The sequence below is a fragment of the Elephas maximus genome, chromosome 10 (assembly GCF_024166365.1).
Source record: "Elephas maximus indicus isolate mEleMax1 chromosome 10, mEleMax1 primary haplotype, whole genome shotgun sequence".
NCBI lineage: Eukaryota > Metazoa > Chordata > Mammalia > Proboscidea > Elephantidae > Elephas > Elephas maximus.
Genome location: NC_064828.1, coordinates 81,225,665 through 81,242,431, shown reverse-complemented (window position 1 = coordinate 81,242,431; position 16,767 = coordinate 81,225,665). Strand labels below are relative to the sequence as shown.

At 49.3% G+C, this 16,767-nt stretch overlaps 1 protein-coding gene across 1 annotated transcript; it reads left to right on the top strand.

Annotated features, from left to right (window-relative positions):
• The first annotated feature begins 1,157 nt into the window (after positions 1-1,157).
• ZFP36L1 (ZFP36 ring finger protein like 1) lies at positions 1,158-6,248 on the top strand. The gene is made up of 2 exons (XM_049897966.1): positions 1,158-1,366; positions 3,729-6,248. Exons 1-2 carry the CDS (start codon positions 1,310-1,312, stop codon positions 4,686-4,688), a joined length of 1,017 nt encoding a protein of 338 aa, XP_049753923.1. The 5' UTR covers positions 1,158-1,309; the 3' UTR covers positions 4,689-6,248.
• The last annotated feature ends 10,519 nt before the right edge of the window (positions 6,249-16,767 follow it).

Genomic DNA, 16,767 nt, shown 5'->3' with positions numbered 1-16,767 from the left:
CGCTACCAGCCATATGTTCCGTTCTCGTGGGGGCGGGGGGGAAGCGACAAGAAGTTAAAGAGTGTCGGGTGCTTCTTTCTCCACACCCCTCCTCTTTACCTTTATTCTTACCAAAGTAACTTTTCTCATTGTTCAAACATCTTGGTACGTGTGGGGAGGGGGCTGGTTTGCGCGCGCACGGAAAGTGGTGCGTTTCTGGGTTTTTTTTGGGGGGGGCGAGGTAGAGGCGTTCGTGAATGATTAGGGGTTTTCTTTACTAAAAAGTTTAAAGACCGGGTGCGTGAAAGAAATTCCACTCACAGCTCAGGTCTATTAAAAGAAAAACAAATCATCCTGGACTGTACTCTTTGCTGCGACCCTCTTCTCCAAACGCCCACACTCAGAGGGTGCCGCCTGCAAAGCGAGCGCAAGTGTAGACGCTTGCGACGCGCTAAGGCTCGCCACCCTCGCCCCCGCCTGCCCGGGTCCTCCGGGAGATGATGTCTCCCCCATCGCTGAAATGAAACCCTAGACATGAACGCTTTGTGCATCCTCCCAATTTCCAACCTCTTCACCCTGCCCCGCTTGCTTTTGGGGGAGTCGAGGCGGAAGAGAACTCGGGGAGAGCAACTTCTGCGCGTAGTTGGAGAAGTTTCAAGGGAGATGAGCTCAAGATGGAAACCGCAGCCCGGGCATTAAGTACGGGCTTCAGCTCCCGCTTGCAAAAAGAGAAAGTCGAGCCCGCCTTCCTGCCCGACAAAAAACAACAACATAACAACAAGAATCCGAAGGGGGTGAAAGGAGTGATGTCACAGAGCCGCGCTCGGTGGGTGACAAAGGGGGGGCGCCCTTGCTCCCCGCACCTCGCACGACCTTAGAGAGGGGCGCCTAAAGCACTCGGGTAGCGAAGCGCGTGGACGCGAAACTTTTCCTCTTTAAGAAAAAAAAGTTGTGCGCGGTTCGGAGTGTTCCCCCCCCCCGAGCCTTCTTTCCTCGTCCTCCCCTCCCCCTTCTTCCTTTTGAAAGTTTCTTTTTTTTTTTTCCCTGAGTTTGACCGCATGGCTGATTCAACCTCAGTGTCAATCAACTTTTTCTTCCCTCCTCTTCCTCATTTAAATAAGTTTAAAGCTCCTCCTTCTTCGCCAGGCAAATCTGAAACTTTATAAATTGGGCTTTGCGCGCCGCAGCCCGGGAGAGTCAGAGAAAGGCCAGGGGCGCCGGGATCAGGCGTGTGGGACTCCACAGCGGAGAGCCGGAGGCAGCGCCTTCCCCGCATCGGGACCTTTGCGACACACCAGACCCTAGCCACTGCCCGGTCCGAGCGCCCAGGATGACCACCACCCTCGTGTCCGCCACCATCTTCGACTTGAGCGAAGTTTTATGCAAGGTAAAGTGGGGCAGAGCGCTTGCTTTTCCAAAAGTTTTTTTTTCCTTGCTTTTTTTTGTTTTATTAAAAAGTCCCCAAATTAGAGATCTTGGAAAGCAGAGGTTAAGCGAAGTAGTTATTTTTTTCGCCCTTATTTCGTTGACACTTCGGAGGAATTTGGTCCACTCCTCCCCACCCCTTGAGTTTGAACAGTTTTTGGAGGGGATGTGAGTCTTGAGACAAGAGTTTTGAGGGGCGAAGTTTGCGAGGGGTGCTGCCCGGGAGACGCAGGGATTTGGGCGAAGTTTTCGGCCCTTCTTCCGTACATACAGTACTGCTTAAGCCGCGGTTCGCTGGTTAGCTTAGTTTCTCGGTTTGCGCCGCCAGAGAGGTTCGAGTCTCTTGCAGCTGGGGGGTGGGGTCCCCCGGAGAAATGAGTCTGCGGACGACGTTGTACTGGGGATTTCTTCCTTTTCTTTGGAGGGGCTGGAGATCTGCAAGGAAGAAAAAGGGCCAAGAGTTGTGATTCAAAAGGACGTTGCAAAACGAGTTTGCAGTGGGGCTTGTGTCCGCCCGAGCTCGGCCCGGCTTCCTCCGGTGCTGGTCACTTGGGCTCCAAACTTTGGGGGGTGGAAGCAGGACTGGGGTTGACCCTCCTACATGTGTTTTAAGCTCGTCGATTGGAGCGGGGGGCGCCGGCCGGAGATCAAGGGTCCCCGGGGGAAGGATTTAATGAGAGCCTTCTTACGCTGTCTAGTTTGCCGGCCAGTGTTGGAAAAGTCTTAAACCCGGAATGTTCCAGGAGGGCGGTCAGAGTGTACATAGGAAGAGCCTGTGGATATTAATTTGTTCCCCAACTCCCTACCCCCAATTTGAAAGGGTGAATCTGTTAGGCTACTTTTAATTGCTAAAAGTGCTTTGCCTTCTTTTAAACACGTCGGGTCATGTTGCTCTCTTTTCCCAGCTTGCTGCTCCTGTCGGTGCAGCTGCCAGGGCCCCAGGGCTGCAGGGTTGGGGTGCAGGGACGCCGAAGAGCTGAAGAGCAAAAACAAAAGTTTGAATTTTCAGCTTCCCTTCTTCCCAGCCCTGTCGCAAACTCCAGTTGCCTGCGGGGCTGCCTGAGCTTCCCAGCACTTCTTACTTCTCTTCTCTGCTTTTCCCCGCTTTGATCTATTTTTCTTTCGCCCCCTCCGCCCTCAGGACTTTTTAAATGAACCTCATTGTTGGGAACCTGCTCGAGACTCGGTTCCTGTAATCCTCTCAGTGGGGTGGCTGCGGTTGCCGATTAGCGATCCCCCACAGCTGATCCTAAGGGACCAACTTTAGAATTTGCACAATGACACCCACATGGGCTGGGAGCCAGCACTCGGGTCCTTTGCCTGCACCCTCTCCAAATCTTGGGTACAGTTTGGGCTGGTGACCAGGGTCCCACTGGAACAGAAACTAGTCTCTGTTCTGGCTCTGCCCCCCCTCCCCCCATTGCACTATTGACTGCGAGGTGGGTGGGGGCATTTGGTGCTTTCCTTTTCCTTCCATCTGCAGCTTTGCGTTAAAGATTAATTAAACACCGGCGCTCTTATCCAGGCCTGCTCTTGCAGCCAGAAGACTAATTGCAAAGGAATCTTCCCAGTGGAGGGGGGTGGGGTGGGCAGGGAATGGTGGAGGAGATCTTTGTGGAAGCACCCCTTCTGGGAGCATGGAGCAGTCAGCTTTATTTTAAGGGACCACATCTCTTTCTCCCCCAACCCTTAGAGAGTACCTCCGTCTCTAGTTCCCTCTGCCCCTACCCCCAAGCAAAGGCAGTCTGGAAACCTGTTGCTGAAGGAAGGGAACACTTCCTGAAGGAGCAAGTAGAGTCTTTGGCCAGGCCAAGGTGGGTGGGGGGTGTCAAGTAAGCAAGGACTGATGAAAAGAGGGGACCTAGCTCCTAGTCTCTTTGAGGTTTACCTGTTTTTATTGGGGGAGGGACCTAGAGAGGTTGAGGTGTATAGGGTGTTTTGAGTTGAGGAATCTGTCTGGGAGGTAAAGAAGACTAGATGATTATGGATAAAAGTGGCAGCTTTGGGGACAGGATATGGGGGTGCATTTCAGGGGCCCTTGCGAGTAGAGTGCTTGCATAAAATAATCTGTCAAGCAGATCAGGATTTTGTGGTTTCTTTCGCATAGGCCGCAAGAAACCCAGGTGAATGGTATATGGGAGAAGGGGAAGGAAAGGGCTTGCTGAGGTCAGAGGTAGGAACGGTTTTCTTGAGAGAGACTGATCCCCATATGCTGGAGGGCATTTCCGATTGTGGAGGGGGCTGCCCTTTGGTGGGTACTCTTCTTGGGCCTGGTGGAGAGCCTCCATACTAACTACCCTTCCTCTCTTCTTTCTTCCATCCAGGGTAACAAGATGCTCAACTACAGTACTCCCAGTGCCGGGGGCTGCCTGCTGGACAGGAAGGCGGTGGGCACCCCTGCTGGTGGGGGCTTCCCTCGGAGGCACTCAGTCACTCTGCCCAGCTCCAAGTTCCACCAGAACCAGCTCCTCAGCAGCCTGAAGGGTGAGCCTGCTCCAGCCCTGAGCTCGCGGGACAGCCGCTTCCGCGACCGCTCATTCTCAGAGGGGGGTGAGCGACTGCTGCCCACCCAGAAGCAGCCGGGGAGTGGCCAGGTCAACTCCAGCCGCTACAAGACGGAGCTGTGTCGCCCGTTCGAGGAAAATGGAGCTTGTAAGTACGGGGACAAGTGCCAGTTCGCACACGGTATCCACGAGCTCCGCAGCCTGACCCGTCACCCCAAGTACAAGACGGAGCTGTGCCGCACCTTCCACACCATCGGCTTTTGCCCCTACGGGCCGCGCTGCCACTTCATCCACAACGCCGAGGAGCGCCGAGCCCTGGCTGGGGCCCGGGACCTCTCCGCTGACCGTCCCCGCCTCCAGCATAGCTTTAGCTTTGCTGGGTTTCCCAGTGCCGCTGCCACCGCCGCTGCCACAGGGCTGCTGGACAGCCCCACGTCCATCACCCCACCCCCCATCCTGAGTGCTGATGACCTCCTGGGCTCACCCACCCTGCCCGATGGCACCAATAACCCCTTCGCCTTCTCCAGCCAGGAGCTGGCGAACCTTTTTGCCCCTAGTATGGGGCTGCCCGGGGGTGGTTCCCCAACTGCCTTCCTCTTCCGGCCCATGTCCGAGTCCCCTCACATGTTTGACTCACCCCCCAGCCCTCAGGATTCTCTCTCGGACCAGGAGGGCTACCTGAGCAGCTCCGGCAGCAGCCACAGTGGCTCAGACTCCCCCACTTTGGACAACTCAAGACGCCTGCCCATTTTCAGCAGACTTTCCATCTCAGATGACTAAACCAGAGTAGGGAGGGACCCCCTGCCTACTCCATCCCCACCCACACCCCGGCACCCTTACCCCTCCCCATCTGATTCCTGACAAACCTTACGTTAACAAGATTAAGCTCAACCCCTTTCCCTTGAACCTTGGAATACCCCCTTCCTCCCCCACCTTGTTACCCCACCTAACATAAAGACAAGTCAATTTGTCAGTAGCTTCCTCTGGCTTGAAACCCCTCCCCTCAACTTTATAGCCCACTTACCATGCATAACAGACAAGTCCCATATTTGTCAGCAGATGCCTTTTTCTGGCTTAAGCCTTAAGTGCCAAATCACAAAAGAAAAAGCAGTAACAGTTTACAGAAGCAACTTAGTGCCTTGTAATCTAACTTTGTCACTGTGACTACATTACCTCTTCAACGCCAGAGGGCACCCGTGGGCCTCCCGAGCCTCTGCCCATGGGGAGGGGCCGGAGACCCAGAACCAGCAGCTCCCTCCACTGGCGACACGACTGCACCTTCCCTCATTTCAGTCTCCCACACGCTTCTTCCTCGCCCCTCTCTTCCCAGTGCCTGCCCCCACCCCGTTGGGAGAGTTGTTGCCAGACTTGGGTTTTTGGGGAAACCTGTCTTGACATTCAAAACTTTTTCCTTCCCGACCTGAACCCCCTGTTGACAAATCTTGCCCGAGTTTGTGTAGGTCTGCAGGAAGGAAGGCTGAAAAAGCGAACGAAGATTGTGACATAAGTGGGACTTTGTGATTTATTTTTTTCTTTTTTAAGTGGGGAGGAAGGGGAAGCTAGATGGACTATGAGAGACTTGATTTTGGTGCTAAAGTTCCCCAGTTTATATGTGACATCTTTAAAAAAAAGAAAACAAAAATGAGAGAAAAGCTAAACATGTAAGGGGTGAGCAGTTAATGGTATTCATTCCACATACAATATCTGTGTAAAAGGATTTCCTGTAGAAGTAGCTTTAATGGTTTTTGCTCTAGAATACCGTAGGTCTATCCTTAGAGCACTCACGCCATGCTTTTTTCCCTGGGTTTTAAACTTCATATAACTTTCAGAAATTGGAGAGCAAAAATTTTGCTTGTCACTGCACATCAATATAAAAAGCTTATTTAACTTATCAAAACGTATTTATTGCCAAACTTTGCTTTTTTTTTTTTTTTTGTTAATTTTGTTCATATTTATCGGGATGACAAATCCATAGAATATATTCTTTTATGTTAAATTATGATCTTCATATTAATCTTAAAATTTTGTGACGTGTCTTTTTCCTTTTTTTCCACAGTTTTAATATATTATTCTTCAACGACATTTTTTGTAACTTTACACTTTTTTTGGTTATTTTATTTTAAAAAAATGAAAAATTAATTTAAAAAAATGCAAAAAACTGTTGGATTATTTATTTTAGAAATTCCCCCCTTTGTGTTGGACTGCAAATTGAGTTTCTTTCTCTTTAGGCCTTTCACAACTAGGACTGAGAATGTATGTAATAGCTCTGTGACAGTGGAGAAGGAAAACAACTTTTTATGTATAGCTTGTAAAAGGGAAAAAAAAAAAAAGAAACCCTTTGACTTCCACGTGCCCATCTCAAAAAGACATTCCGACTACAGATTTGAGGTTCTGGATTCCAGGTTTGGAGTTTTCCAAGGTTAATGTAAACAGAACTGGCACACACACCATAAGATGAATGTAATTAGTATTCCTCTTGCTGTTCACTACCGTCGCTTTCTATTTCTTCTTCTTTGTGTGAATTTATTTAAAAGAAAAAACTTTTTGTAACGACTATTTGCAGTTTAAAAATCAATAAACCCCAAGTTTTTTCAAGAAACCGTGATGGCGAGGCTGATTTTACTTGGTCTGTGGTGTGACTTGGCCTGTAGGTTTTTCTCTTCTATACTTTGGGGAAGTGGGGCTCATCCTTTTAGAGCTTAGAGGGTAGGGTATGAGTTGGAGGTTTTTTGCAAACGTTCCTTGGTTTCCGGATGTATTACTTCAGAGGAGTCTGCCCAGTGTGTTAGTGGTTGGCTGGTGAGTGGTAAGGAGCCAGCACTGCTCACCATGCAGTGTTGAAGGTTGTTCTTCGGGGGAGTCAAGGCTCACGGGCTTCCAGTCTTCCCGGTCCAGCCTGTGGTCTTAATTCCTTTAGGTGATGTTTGGGGTGCTGAAATGGTGAAGGGGAGACATAGCACATGGCACACCAGCAGGCCTGGATTTGAATGAGTTATTCAGCGGATACCAGGCTTGTTTTCCCCACAGGACATTAACCTGAAGCTCTAGCCTCACACTTTTAACTGGGGTGGGTATGTTGAAGCATTGCATATTTGGGGAGCATCCAGGGTGGTAAGGGGCTCAATCACAGAGGACTGGGGTGGTTTCACCTGGATTCAGAACATGCTTCTGTATTTGGAAAGCTGTTAGGGGAAGTGGGTGCTAACACTGGCTAGTCGTTCCCACCATCTTACTCCTAGGTATGTCCCTGATGTCATGTAGAAGGTAGGAGCTCCCCAGCCAAGGCCAGATGACCCCTTGCGGGGAATGCGTCACCTACCATAGGGATTGGCTCTTTATATAATTCTCTAAGTCTGATTCTTGGGAGGATCTTTTGGGGGGTGGCAGGGATTGTGCCATTTGAAACTTGGTGGCCTTGTGTTCTGTTGACTTAGTATGTTTTAGAAGTAAGCTGAATTTTCACCCCTGCTTGTTTCCTTGACTCCACCAGACCTTTCCCAAGGGCAGTTAGGCCTGCTCTAGACATCAGTCAGGCCAGGGCTGTCCTTACTGGGGGAGACCTATCTGGACCCCGAGGACTCTTGCTTCCCTGGCTAGCCTGTTGGGGAGTAGGGGTGTGAATATGAAAATAGGCACTATTTCCTGTTGCTGGGCAGGGGCTGGTGGTGTAGAAAGGGGAAAAGCAGCCTCTCCTGAGACTGCATTTGGGGCTGGAGAGGGGCCCTGGAGATATATGATCTTCCCCTTTGATTAAAAGCAAGAAAGACATTTCATTGGATCTTCATCTTGAGCTCGTTGCCTGCAGGCATGGATGAGCACACAGCAGAAATCTTTCTAAGTCTCCCACTCATGGTATTCTGCGTGCAGAGGGGGCTAAGCATACCCACTGGCCTGCCCTGAATTTCCTCCCTGGAAGTCAGCCCCTTGGGTTAGCTAACAAAAGTAGAGGCCCAGGAAGCCCTGGAGAGTCTGACCCTTGGCTGTCAGGGCAGGGGGAAGCTCCCTATCACCTGTATCCAGACCTGAACCCTTCATGTCACCCCAGGGGCACCATAACAGGTCACACAGGCTAGGGTTTGGGCTGAGCAGGCCCATATGTGGTAGCCACAAGAACCTGATTTCATACTATCTAAATCTTTAAGGTAGAGGAGATGAGCCCAAAGCTACTTGGGAAAGGAAATAGCAGAATCCTTTCATGCTCGTTGTTTTCCCAGGATATTGAAAGATGAAGTGGCCCCAGCAGTGCTGTGCTCAGGCTGCCAGGCACCAGGGAGGTGTAAGCCTAGAGCTGGTGGGTGGTCTCCATCACTGACCTCCTCTGTAACCAAGGAAGACATGAGCCATGAAGAGAGAGCTGAAGATTAGGTCTACCCAAAGGGAAGTTGGGGCAGGAAAGGTCAAGCCTTTCTGTGTCAATTTTCTGGGCCACAAGGCCTGCTTCCCACCCCATGCCCTGGACTCTGGGGCATCTCTGGTTTGAGGACCTGTCTGCCCTGGGTGTGCAGGGCCTTCGTGGCCCTGCAACCCACAGTCTGACCCTTGACTAAAGGTCTTCCCTTTGAACAGCTCAAAGAAATGAGCTCTTTTGGCCCCTGAGTCATGACCTACCTTTCCTGGGCTGGAAGGGTCACTGTAGGAGGATGGTTGGGGGCCTGATCTACCTCGTGGCACTCTGGTAGAAAGAAGAGCATTGGAGGGCCAACAGAAAATGTGGGCCAGACTTCAGATGGGTTTTGCAGCCAACTGGGCGGTGGAGCTCTGGTTACCAAAGGGACAGAGAGAGTCACAGCAGTAGGAAATTTCCATGGCATGGAGGAAGGGGTGTGGAAGCCCTTTGGCCTGGGTTCAAATTTCAGCTCCCTCTCCCACCAGCTTGTGTGTTGGGCACATGACTCAACCTTGGATTTTACATCTGTATATCGAGGGGCTACTGTGAAGATCAAGTGAGCCATTAGCAATGATGGCTCTTTGTTAAGTGCCAGGCAGGCTTCTAAGAGCAGCAGTGAATGCTCAGAATGACCCTATGAAGGAAGTGGCATTGCTATTCCTATTTTACATATGGAGAAATTGGGGTGCAGAGAAGTTCATTAATTTGCCAAAGGTCACACAACTAGAAAGTGTCGGGATTTGAACCCAGGCAGGCTAGCTCCATCATTTACATTTAATTATTATACTGCAGAGCCTTAGGCTGGTATATGGAAAACACTTGTTACGGTCCCTGGCACATAGTAACTACAAAGGCACCTGTGTTAGTTCTCATCTGCCCTGGCCTTTTTTTTTTTTATATTAAAGAAAACTTTGGTGGCAACATATACAACCAAACATATAACCATTCATAATTTCCACGTGAACAGTTCTATAACATTAGTTACATATTTCACATTGTGTCACCATTCTATCTCTACCCATACTGTTTTATCATCGTTCATTTAGGCTGTCTGCCCCTTAAAGTTCTCATGTATGCTTCAGATTAACTGTTGTCAGTTTATACTCATACAGATAATTCTTTATAAGAGCGCCATGCTTGAAGCAAACATTCTTTATTAACTGGGCTAAACTGTTGTTTAGTTTAACAACTATCCTTCATAGGATAGTTTCTCTTCAAGGTTTAAAGATTATTTCTGGGCTTTAAATTTGGGGGTTTCCCCAGTCTCCATGGATCCAATCCATGAAGTTCTGTTCCACGCTTGTCCTCCTTTTGGATAAGGATCCATCTATTTGGTCCTTGATCAAAACATTCAATAATTTTAGCTGCTGCCCTGGCTGTTTGTGGAGATTTTGCAGGGGCGTGAGAGGCAGCCAGTTGGATTAGATGACTCTGCACACAACCCCTCTACCAAGTGTCACAATCTCATGTTGACCCATGAAGCCCTGGATTGGTGTGTTTGGAGGAGGGGGCAGGCCATCCCCTTGGACTTTCCCCTCCTCTGCCTACTGTGGGGTGGGTTCTGTTAATGAATGACAGAGCCAAGGGTGCCTCGGGGCAGCCTGGGGGAGTTGGCCCTCAGCCTGTCTTCCCCCAGGGTCTCCCACCCCTGCACGTAGCCAACCATTTAATCAGGTCTAGCTGGACTGACTGGAACACGACCTGAGTCAAGAGAGGGAGGAGGCCAGAGGGGATCAGCCAGGCTCCTACCACCCCCTTGCTGCCTTGTAGATGACCTGTTGACGCCCTTCTGCTGGCCTGCTGGGTGGCCACCAAGGGGTTCAGAGAGTTGGGAAGCATGACGACACCTCGGCCTTCTCTTGAGGTTGGGTCAATCATGGGGGTACCTGCAGTGACCCACTTTCTGGTAGGTAAAGTTTCAGTTACAGGGAAACCTCGGCTCGAGGGCCTACAATGTTTTTTGGAGGAGTCCCAAATGGTTACATCTGAGTTACTGTCGTTGGAAATAGTCTCTGAGGAGCCAGGGCCAGGGCTGCCTACAAGCCAGGTGGGGCTCCTTCCCCACCCACAAGAGCCGGCTGCTGGTCTCTTGAGCTGTTTGCAGTTGTTTCAACATGTTGCCAAAGCCCAGGGCTCAAGGTACAGGGTTGTGAGTGACGACCAAACCTGCGCTATTGGTTTGGGGGCCAGAAAAAATAAATATCTGCCGTGGCCAAGCCTGTGGTAATTTTCTCATCACCTGGAGCCAGCCAGGTAGCTGCCCCCGACTCCCAGTTGTACCTCAGGGAGAAGGAGCTCATGACCACAGAGGACAGAAGGATATTTCTGCCAGCCCTCAGTACCCCAGGTGTACAGGAGGCCCCATTACCCAGAGAGTCAGAGAGAGCGGAGTTCAAATCCCTGCTCCAGCCTCACTCTGTGACCTCGGGCTAAAAACTTAGTAAACAGCTTAGAACCCCAATTTCAAAATGGGACAATGATGATAATTACTCCCTTTACAATGGATTAAGACACTGTGGCATAGCCACACAATGGAATACCATACAGCTATATAAAAGAAAAAATAAAAACCCAAATGATACACACAACAGAGATGAATTGCAAAAATATAAAATTGAGTGAAAGAAGCCATTCATAAAAGAGCACAAACTGTATGAGCTCATTTATATGCAGTTCATAAACAGGCAAAAATGATCCGTGATGGTAGGTGGTTAGCAGCTAGAATCTGTACATAAAAGTTCATTGAGCTGCACACTTAAGGTCTGTGCACTTCTCTGTATGTAAGTTACAGTTCCGAAATAAAAAAACTATTGAGTTACTGTGAGTATGAAATAATACAAAGAATAAAAAAAAGTTAAATTCCGTACCTGGTCCAGTGTAGGTACTTCATAAATTATGACCAGTTTTTGCAATAACATTTAGTAGTAATTAGCTTTTTTTTTTTTAGCTGTTAGCAGCTAGTACCGACAAGGTGGCAGTGGTGGTTCAGTGGTCGAGTTCTCACCTTCCATGTGGGAGGCCCAGGTTCAATTCCTTGCCAAGGTACCCATGTATAGCCACCACCTGTCCATCACTGAAGGCTTTCATATTGTTATGATGCTGAACAGGTTTCAGCAAAGCTTCCAGAGGAAGGTGGACTAGGAAGAAAGACCTGGCAGTCTATTTCAGAAAAACCAGCCAAGGAAAATCCTGTGGGTCACAGTGATCTGATCCTTGGTGCATGGGGCTGCTATGAGTCGAGGGCCGCCTCAACGGCAGCTGACAACAATACTAACAATCCTTCCTACAACTAGAGGATGCTGGTACCGTTCCAGTTCCCTTTATACAGAATGAGTGAACAGACTCAGAGCAAGTGAGTAACTAGGCCAGGTGGAGTGGGATTTGAATTCCAGCAGAATGGCTCTCAAGCCAGCACAGCTGACCACTACCCTGTACTGCCCCTTGGTCCACAGATGTTGCTTCTTTAGAAAAGTTAAATATATGGAAATCCAGACCCAAGCACATTGTTACTGTTGTTGTCAGTTGCTATTGATTCCAGCTCAGGGTGACCCCATGTGTGCAGAGTAGAACTGCTCCATAGGGTTTTCAAGGCTATGACCTTTTGGAAGCAGATTGCCAGGCCTGTCCTCTGAGGCTCCCTTGGGTGGGTTCGAACTGCCAACCTTCCGGTTAGTAGATGAGTGACTAACCATTTACACCATCCAGTGACCCAAATCACCCACATTAGAAACGTGTTTTTCTATTTGCAGATTCAAAACAAATCTCTTGTATCTAGCTGGTGCCCACCATATTTTGTCCAAGGTAGAGAGAGGCAAGTTGAGGCCTAGTTGGGCTCTGAGGGGCTAGAGAGAGGAGAGCCTGGGTGGCTGGTTGGCCAGCATCAATGGGCCACTGTCCTGTTGAGCCGCTGATGTGGGCTGCTTGCCTTCCTGCCCTGGGTCCATCTCTCCCTCAGGAGCTTTCAGAGGGCTCTAATGGATGACGAGGACCGTGAGGCCTCGGAGGGGCCTGGCTGGCTTAGGTGGACCATGGGGCTGGTGTACCTGGCCGTCAGGCTCAAGGGTGCATGGTAGCCTGCCATGGCTATCACAGCACCACTTCCACCCTCTTCTGTTTCACTCTTTGAGGAAGTGGTTTCAGCAGCAGAGCTCTGGGTAATAGTTTCCAGATCCTGACAGTGGGAGATGCCCAACTCAGCCAGTAGACCTGGTCACCCCAAGGCTCTCCACTGGGTTCTTCCAGGGCTGACCTTCTGCAGTAGCCCGGCTCAGCCTCAGTGTTTTGGCAAGGGCTCAAGGGTTGTGGTCAAGTAAACCAAAAAACCAAACCCAGTACTGTGGAGTCGATTCCGACTCATAGCAACACTATAGGACAGAGAAGAACTGGCCCATAGAGTTTCCAAGGAGCTCCTGGTGGATTCGAACTGCCAACCCTTTGGTTAGCAGCTGTAGCACTTACCCACTACACCACCAGGATTTCCTGTGGTCAAGCAGTAGAGCAAATTTTAAGGAGGAACCCTACTGGGGCAATGGTTAAGGGCCCGGCTGCTAATCAAAATGTCAGCGGTTCAAACCTACCAGCAGCTCCTCGGGAGAAAAGACCTGGTGATCTGCTCATGTAAAAATTACAGCCTGGAAAATCCTATAGTGCAGTTCTATTCTGTCCTATAGGATTGCTATGAGTCGGAATGGACTCACTCGATAGTGCACAACGATCTACTCTCAGGGGCATGTGGTGAATGTCCCCTTAAATTTTGGTCCTAAGTACCTTGCTTGCCTCATCTTCTTCACTCTGGCCCTGTCAGGTCGACTTGGATTTGTGACCTTGCTCAGCCACTTAAAAGCTCTGTAACCTTGGGCAAGTCACTTAACCTCTCTGAGACTTGCTTTCCTTGCCTAAGCATGGGCTCGGGAATACTCAACCTGCCTGCCTTGTGGTGAGGATCAGATAAGCTGATGGAAGGGAAGGAGCTTTGGAAATGGAAAGGCCCTGGATGAAGGTTGAATTGACAGTGTTGGGAGTAGCTTGCACCCCTCAGGGTGAGGGAGCCCTTCCTCCAGAGAGATTTTTGTATCCTAACCTGATTTGCCGCTTTGGCTCACCCTCTGGACTTCCTGCCCCAAATGCACAGTGGTGGGTGTAAGTGATTAAATTTTATACAATGAAAATAATAACCTGAGACTTCCCATGCATGCCTGTCACATGGTCTCATTTGATCACCATTTATCATTACCACAACCCAACAAAGAACTATCGTGACGGGGAAAGTCAGACTCGGGGAGCAGTTACCGCTCCCAGTTACACAGCTACATGCGACCGAGCTGACACCCAAGTTCTCAGCTACGATGGCCAACTTGGGAGCAGATGTCAGGTGGAACTGGGGTAGTGCCTGGATCTGTGATGGCTGAGATACCCAGGGTTCTGTGAAGGCTGAGATACCCAGAAATGCTGAAAGGCCTTGTTCTCCCCTGGCAATGTCGTCTGTGGATGGGCTGAATTGGGGGGAGGTCAAGAAAGTGGACCAGCTTCCTAAGTTCCATTCTTTCTCCCCGGGGGCCCATAGCCATGGAGGAGAATGTGTCCCCCCTGTTCATCCCCCCATGGTGGTTTCCATCCCAGTTTGTCACCCTTACTGCAGCCTAGGACACTGGGGTGAGTTGAGGGAGGGTTTTTTTCTGCCTCTTTTACCAATGGGGAAACTGAGGTACACCATGGTAATGCCATCTGCACTGGGGTCCCCTTCCCATGAAGCAGCTGCACAGTAACCAAATCCCTGTCACTGCTTTGTTGCTGCACAGCTAATGGTAGTGGCTCTTGTCATTAGGCGTTGTTGAGTTGTTTCCAACTCATGGTGACCCTATATGTACAACGGAAGGAAACACTGCCCAGACCTGCGCCATCCTCACAATTGTTGTTAGGCTTGAGCCTATTGTTGCAGCCACTGTGTCAATCCATCTCGTTGAGAGTCTTCCTCTTTGTCTATGACCCTGTATCTTACCAAGCATGATGTCCTTCTCCAGGGACTGATCCCTCCTGATAAAGTGTCCAAAGTATGTGAGACGCAGTCTCGCCATCCTTATTTCGAAGGAGCATTCTGGTTGTACTTCTTCCAAGACGGATTTGTTCATTCTTTTGGCAGTCCATGGTATATTCAGTATTCTCCACCAACAACACAATTCAAAGGCATCAATTCTTCCGTCTTCCTTATTCACTGTCTAGTTTTCACATGTGTATGAGGCAACTGGAAACACCGTGGCTTGAGTTAGGCACACCTGAGTCTTCAAGGTGACATCTTTGCTTTTCAACACTTGAAAGAGATCTTTTGCAGCAGATTTTCCCAATGCAGTGCGTCGTTTGATTTCTCGACTGCTGCTTCCATGGGTGTTGATTATGGATCTAAGTAATTACCTACACAAGTCTGTAAGTTTGTCATACTGTGGGGGCTTGTGTATTGCTATGATGCTGGAAGCTATGCCACCAGTATTCAAATACCAGCAGGGTCACCCAAGGCAGACAGGTTTTAGCTGAGCTTCCAGACTAAGACTAGGATAAAGGACCTCGTGATCCACTTCTAAAAACAATCAGCCACTGAAAACCTTATGGATAGCTAGCTGTGGAGGAAATAATATTTTCTCATTTGGAGGAGTGTTGTCCTGCCTGATGAGTGATCAGAAGCACTGGGTAATGCAACAGCCTTAGAAGGGCCAAGGTGACTACTCTCTAAATTCCAGCCTTATTGTCTTCCTGAAACTTGTAACCTTCGGGACTGCTCTGGAAGGTACCGGGAGTTGGCATTCCCTGTTTTAGTGCTTTCTTTTTTGAGAAATACTGCCCATAATTATTATATTGCATTCTAATATTCACCCTCTACCCAAGGAAGTTGTTTATTCCTGCTAACGCAAAGGTCAGAAGGAGAAACATGGCAGGTTCTCAGAGCTCCAGACAGCGAGCTGGCAGATGCCAGAGAGGGAGAGGGGAACGAGGCACTGCCAATCAGCTATGGCCACTGCTCAAATCCTCCCCCAGTTGCCTAAGCTGAGGGGAGAGGGCAGGAGCTGAGGGCGCTGCATTAAACAGTTCAAGATGGCCTGTCTCTTCAGGCCTCTTTCCTCCTGAGTTACTGACCAAGTCACTGCCCAGCCCAGAGCGACCTGAGGCCTTGGGGGCAGGCAGGTAGTGGGTTTAGTCCAACTTTGGGACTCAGGTGAAAGATGAAGTAATGTTGGCTTCTGTGTTGTCCCTTCTTTTGCTCCCCTCCCTGCACCTGCAGCTTTTGGTTTGGTAGCAATAGCTGCATCTTCGTGTACAATGGATGAGACCTGCAGCCCCCAACAGAGCACACCAAACTGAAATGGTGACCAAGTCCTCTTCAGCTTGTAGTCACAGAGGTGGTGAAGCCCATGTGAAATTGTTCAGTACAGATTCGTAAGTAAACACGATTAAGCCCGTGCATACCTTGCTTACTGTAAGCCTGTGTGTGTACCTTGCTTACTGGTTAATCCACCCCTGAGTCAAACGTTCTGTGAAAATTTCTGGACTGAAGGTTCATGTGAAAAAGACATCAAGGAACTGGGCTTTCTCTTCCTAAACATGCATTACAAATCCCTGGAGGATTGTACGTCCAGTCCCGGTGTGCAGTGAACCTGGGAGTTATACATTGGTGCAGCTGTCAGACTGTGCACAACCTGAGTTGGGGGCTGGAGGGTACAAGTCCCACCCTGGCCATGATTTGCTGATGAACCTGGGTGGTCACTTCCGATTTCCAGGCTTTTGTTCCCTTGTCAAGAAGAATGGCCTGGTGATCTACTTCCGAAAATCAGCCAGTGAAAACCCTATAGATCACAATGGTCCAATCTGGAAAAAATCGTGGGGATGGCAGAGGACTGGGCAACATTTTTTTCCATTGTGCATGGGGTTGCCGTGAGTTGAGGGCTGACTTGAAGATGGCTAACAACAACAATGATTCTTTTCTTTATGAAATAAGGGTTGGAGCAGATGAGTTCTTGGTTCTCTGATTCTGTGAATATCTTAGAAAGCAGAATGGACAGAGCCAATTTTCCTTTGCCGTGCCGAACCACAGGGCAATGGAGCCAGCTGTGTGGATGCTGTAAAACCACAGCTAGAGTTATAGACGGAAGGGAGTTGGTGTGTCCTGTTAGTGATGTCAGGTGACTCACACAGGACTCCAGAAGTCAGCTGTCTGAAACTCCTTTGAAGTGGTGGCTTTAAAAACTTTTATGAACTGTAGATTGAATGAGAATATGTAAGTCATTCTCTTGGTATGTTGTATTTTCCAAACACGCTATTTTAAATTAAAACATGGAAACAACTGCCTTATTTTAGGATTGTGTTTACATTTGAACATGCTGTTTAACATCTATTAGCCAACTGGTTTCTGTGATGCTCAGAGCATAAGTGACTGGTGTTTGTAGTTCCAGGAAGGTGAATTTCAGCTCAGTCAGGGAAGAACTT

Coding starts and splice junctions, on each gene's coding strand:
- ZFP36L1 (XM_049897966.1), top strand. CDS start 1,310: ATGACCACCACCCTCGTGTCCGCCACCATCTTCGACTTGAGCGAAGTT. Junction 1,367..3,728: donor TGAGCGAAGTTTTATGCAAG/GTAAAGTGGGGC, acceptor TCTTCCATCCAG/GGTAACAAGATGCTCAACTA.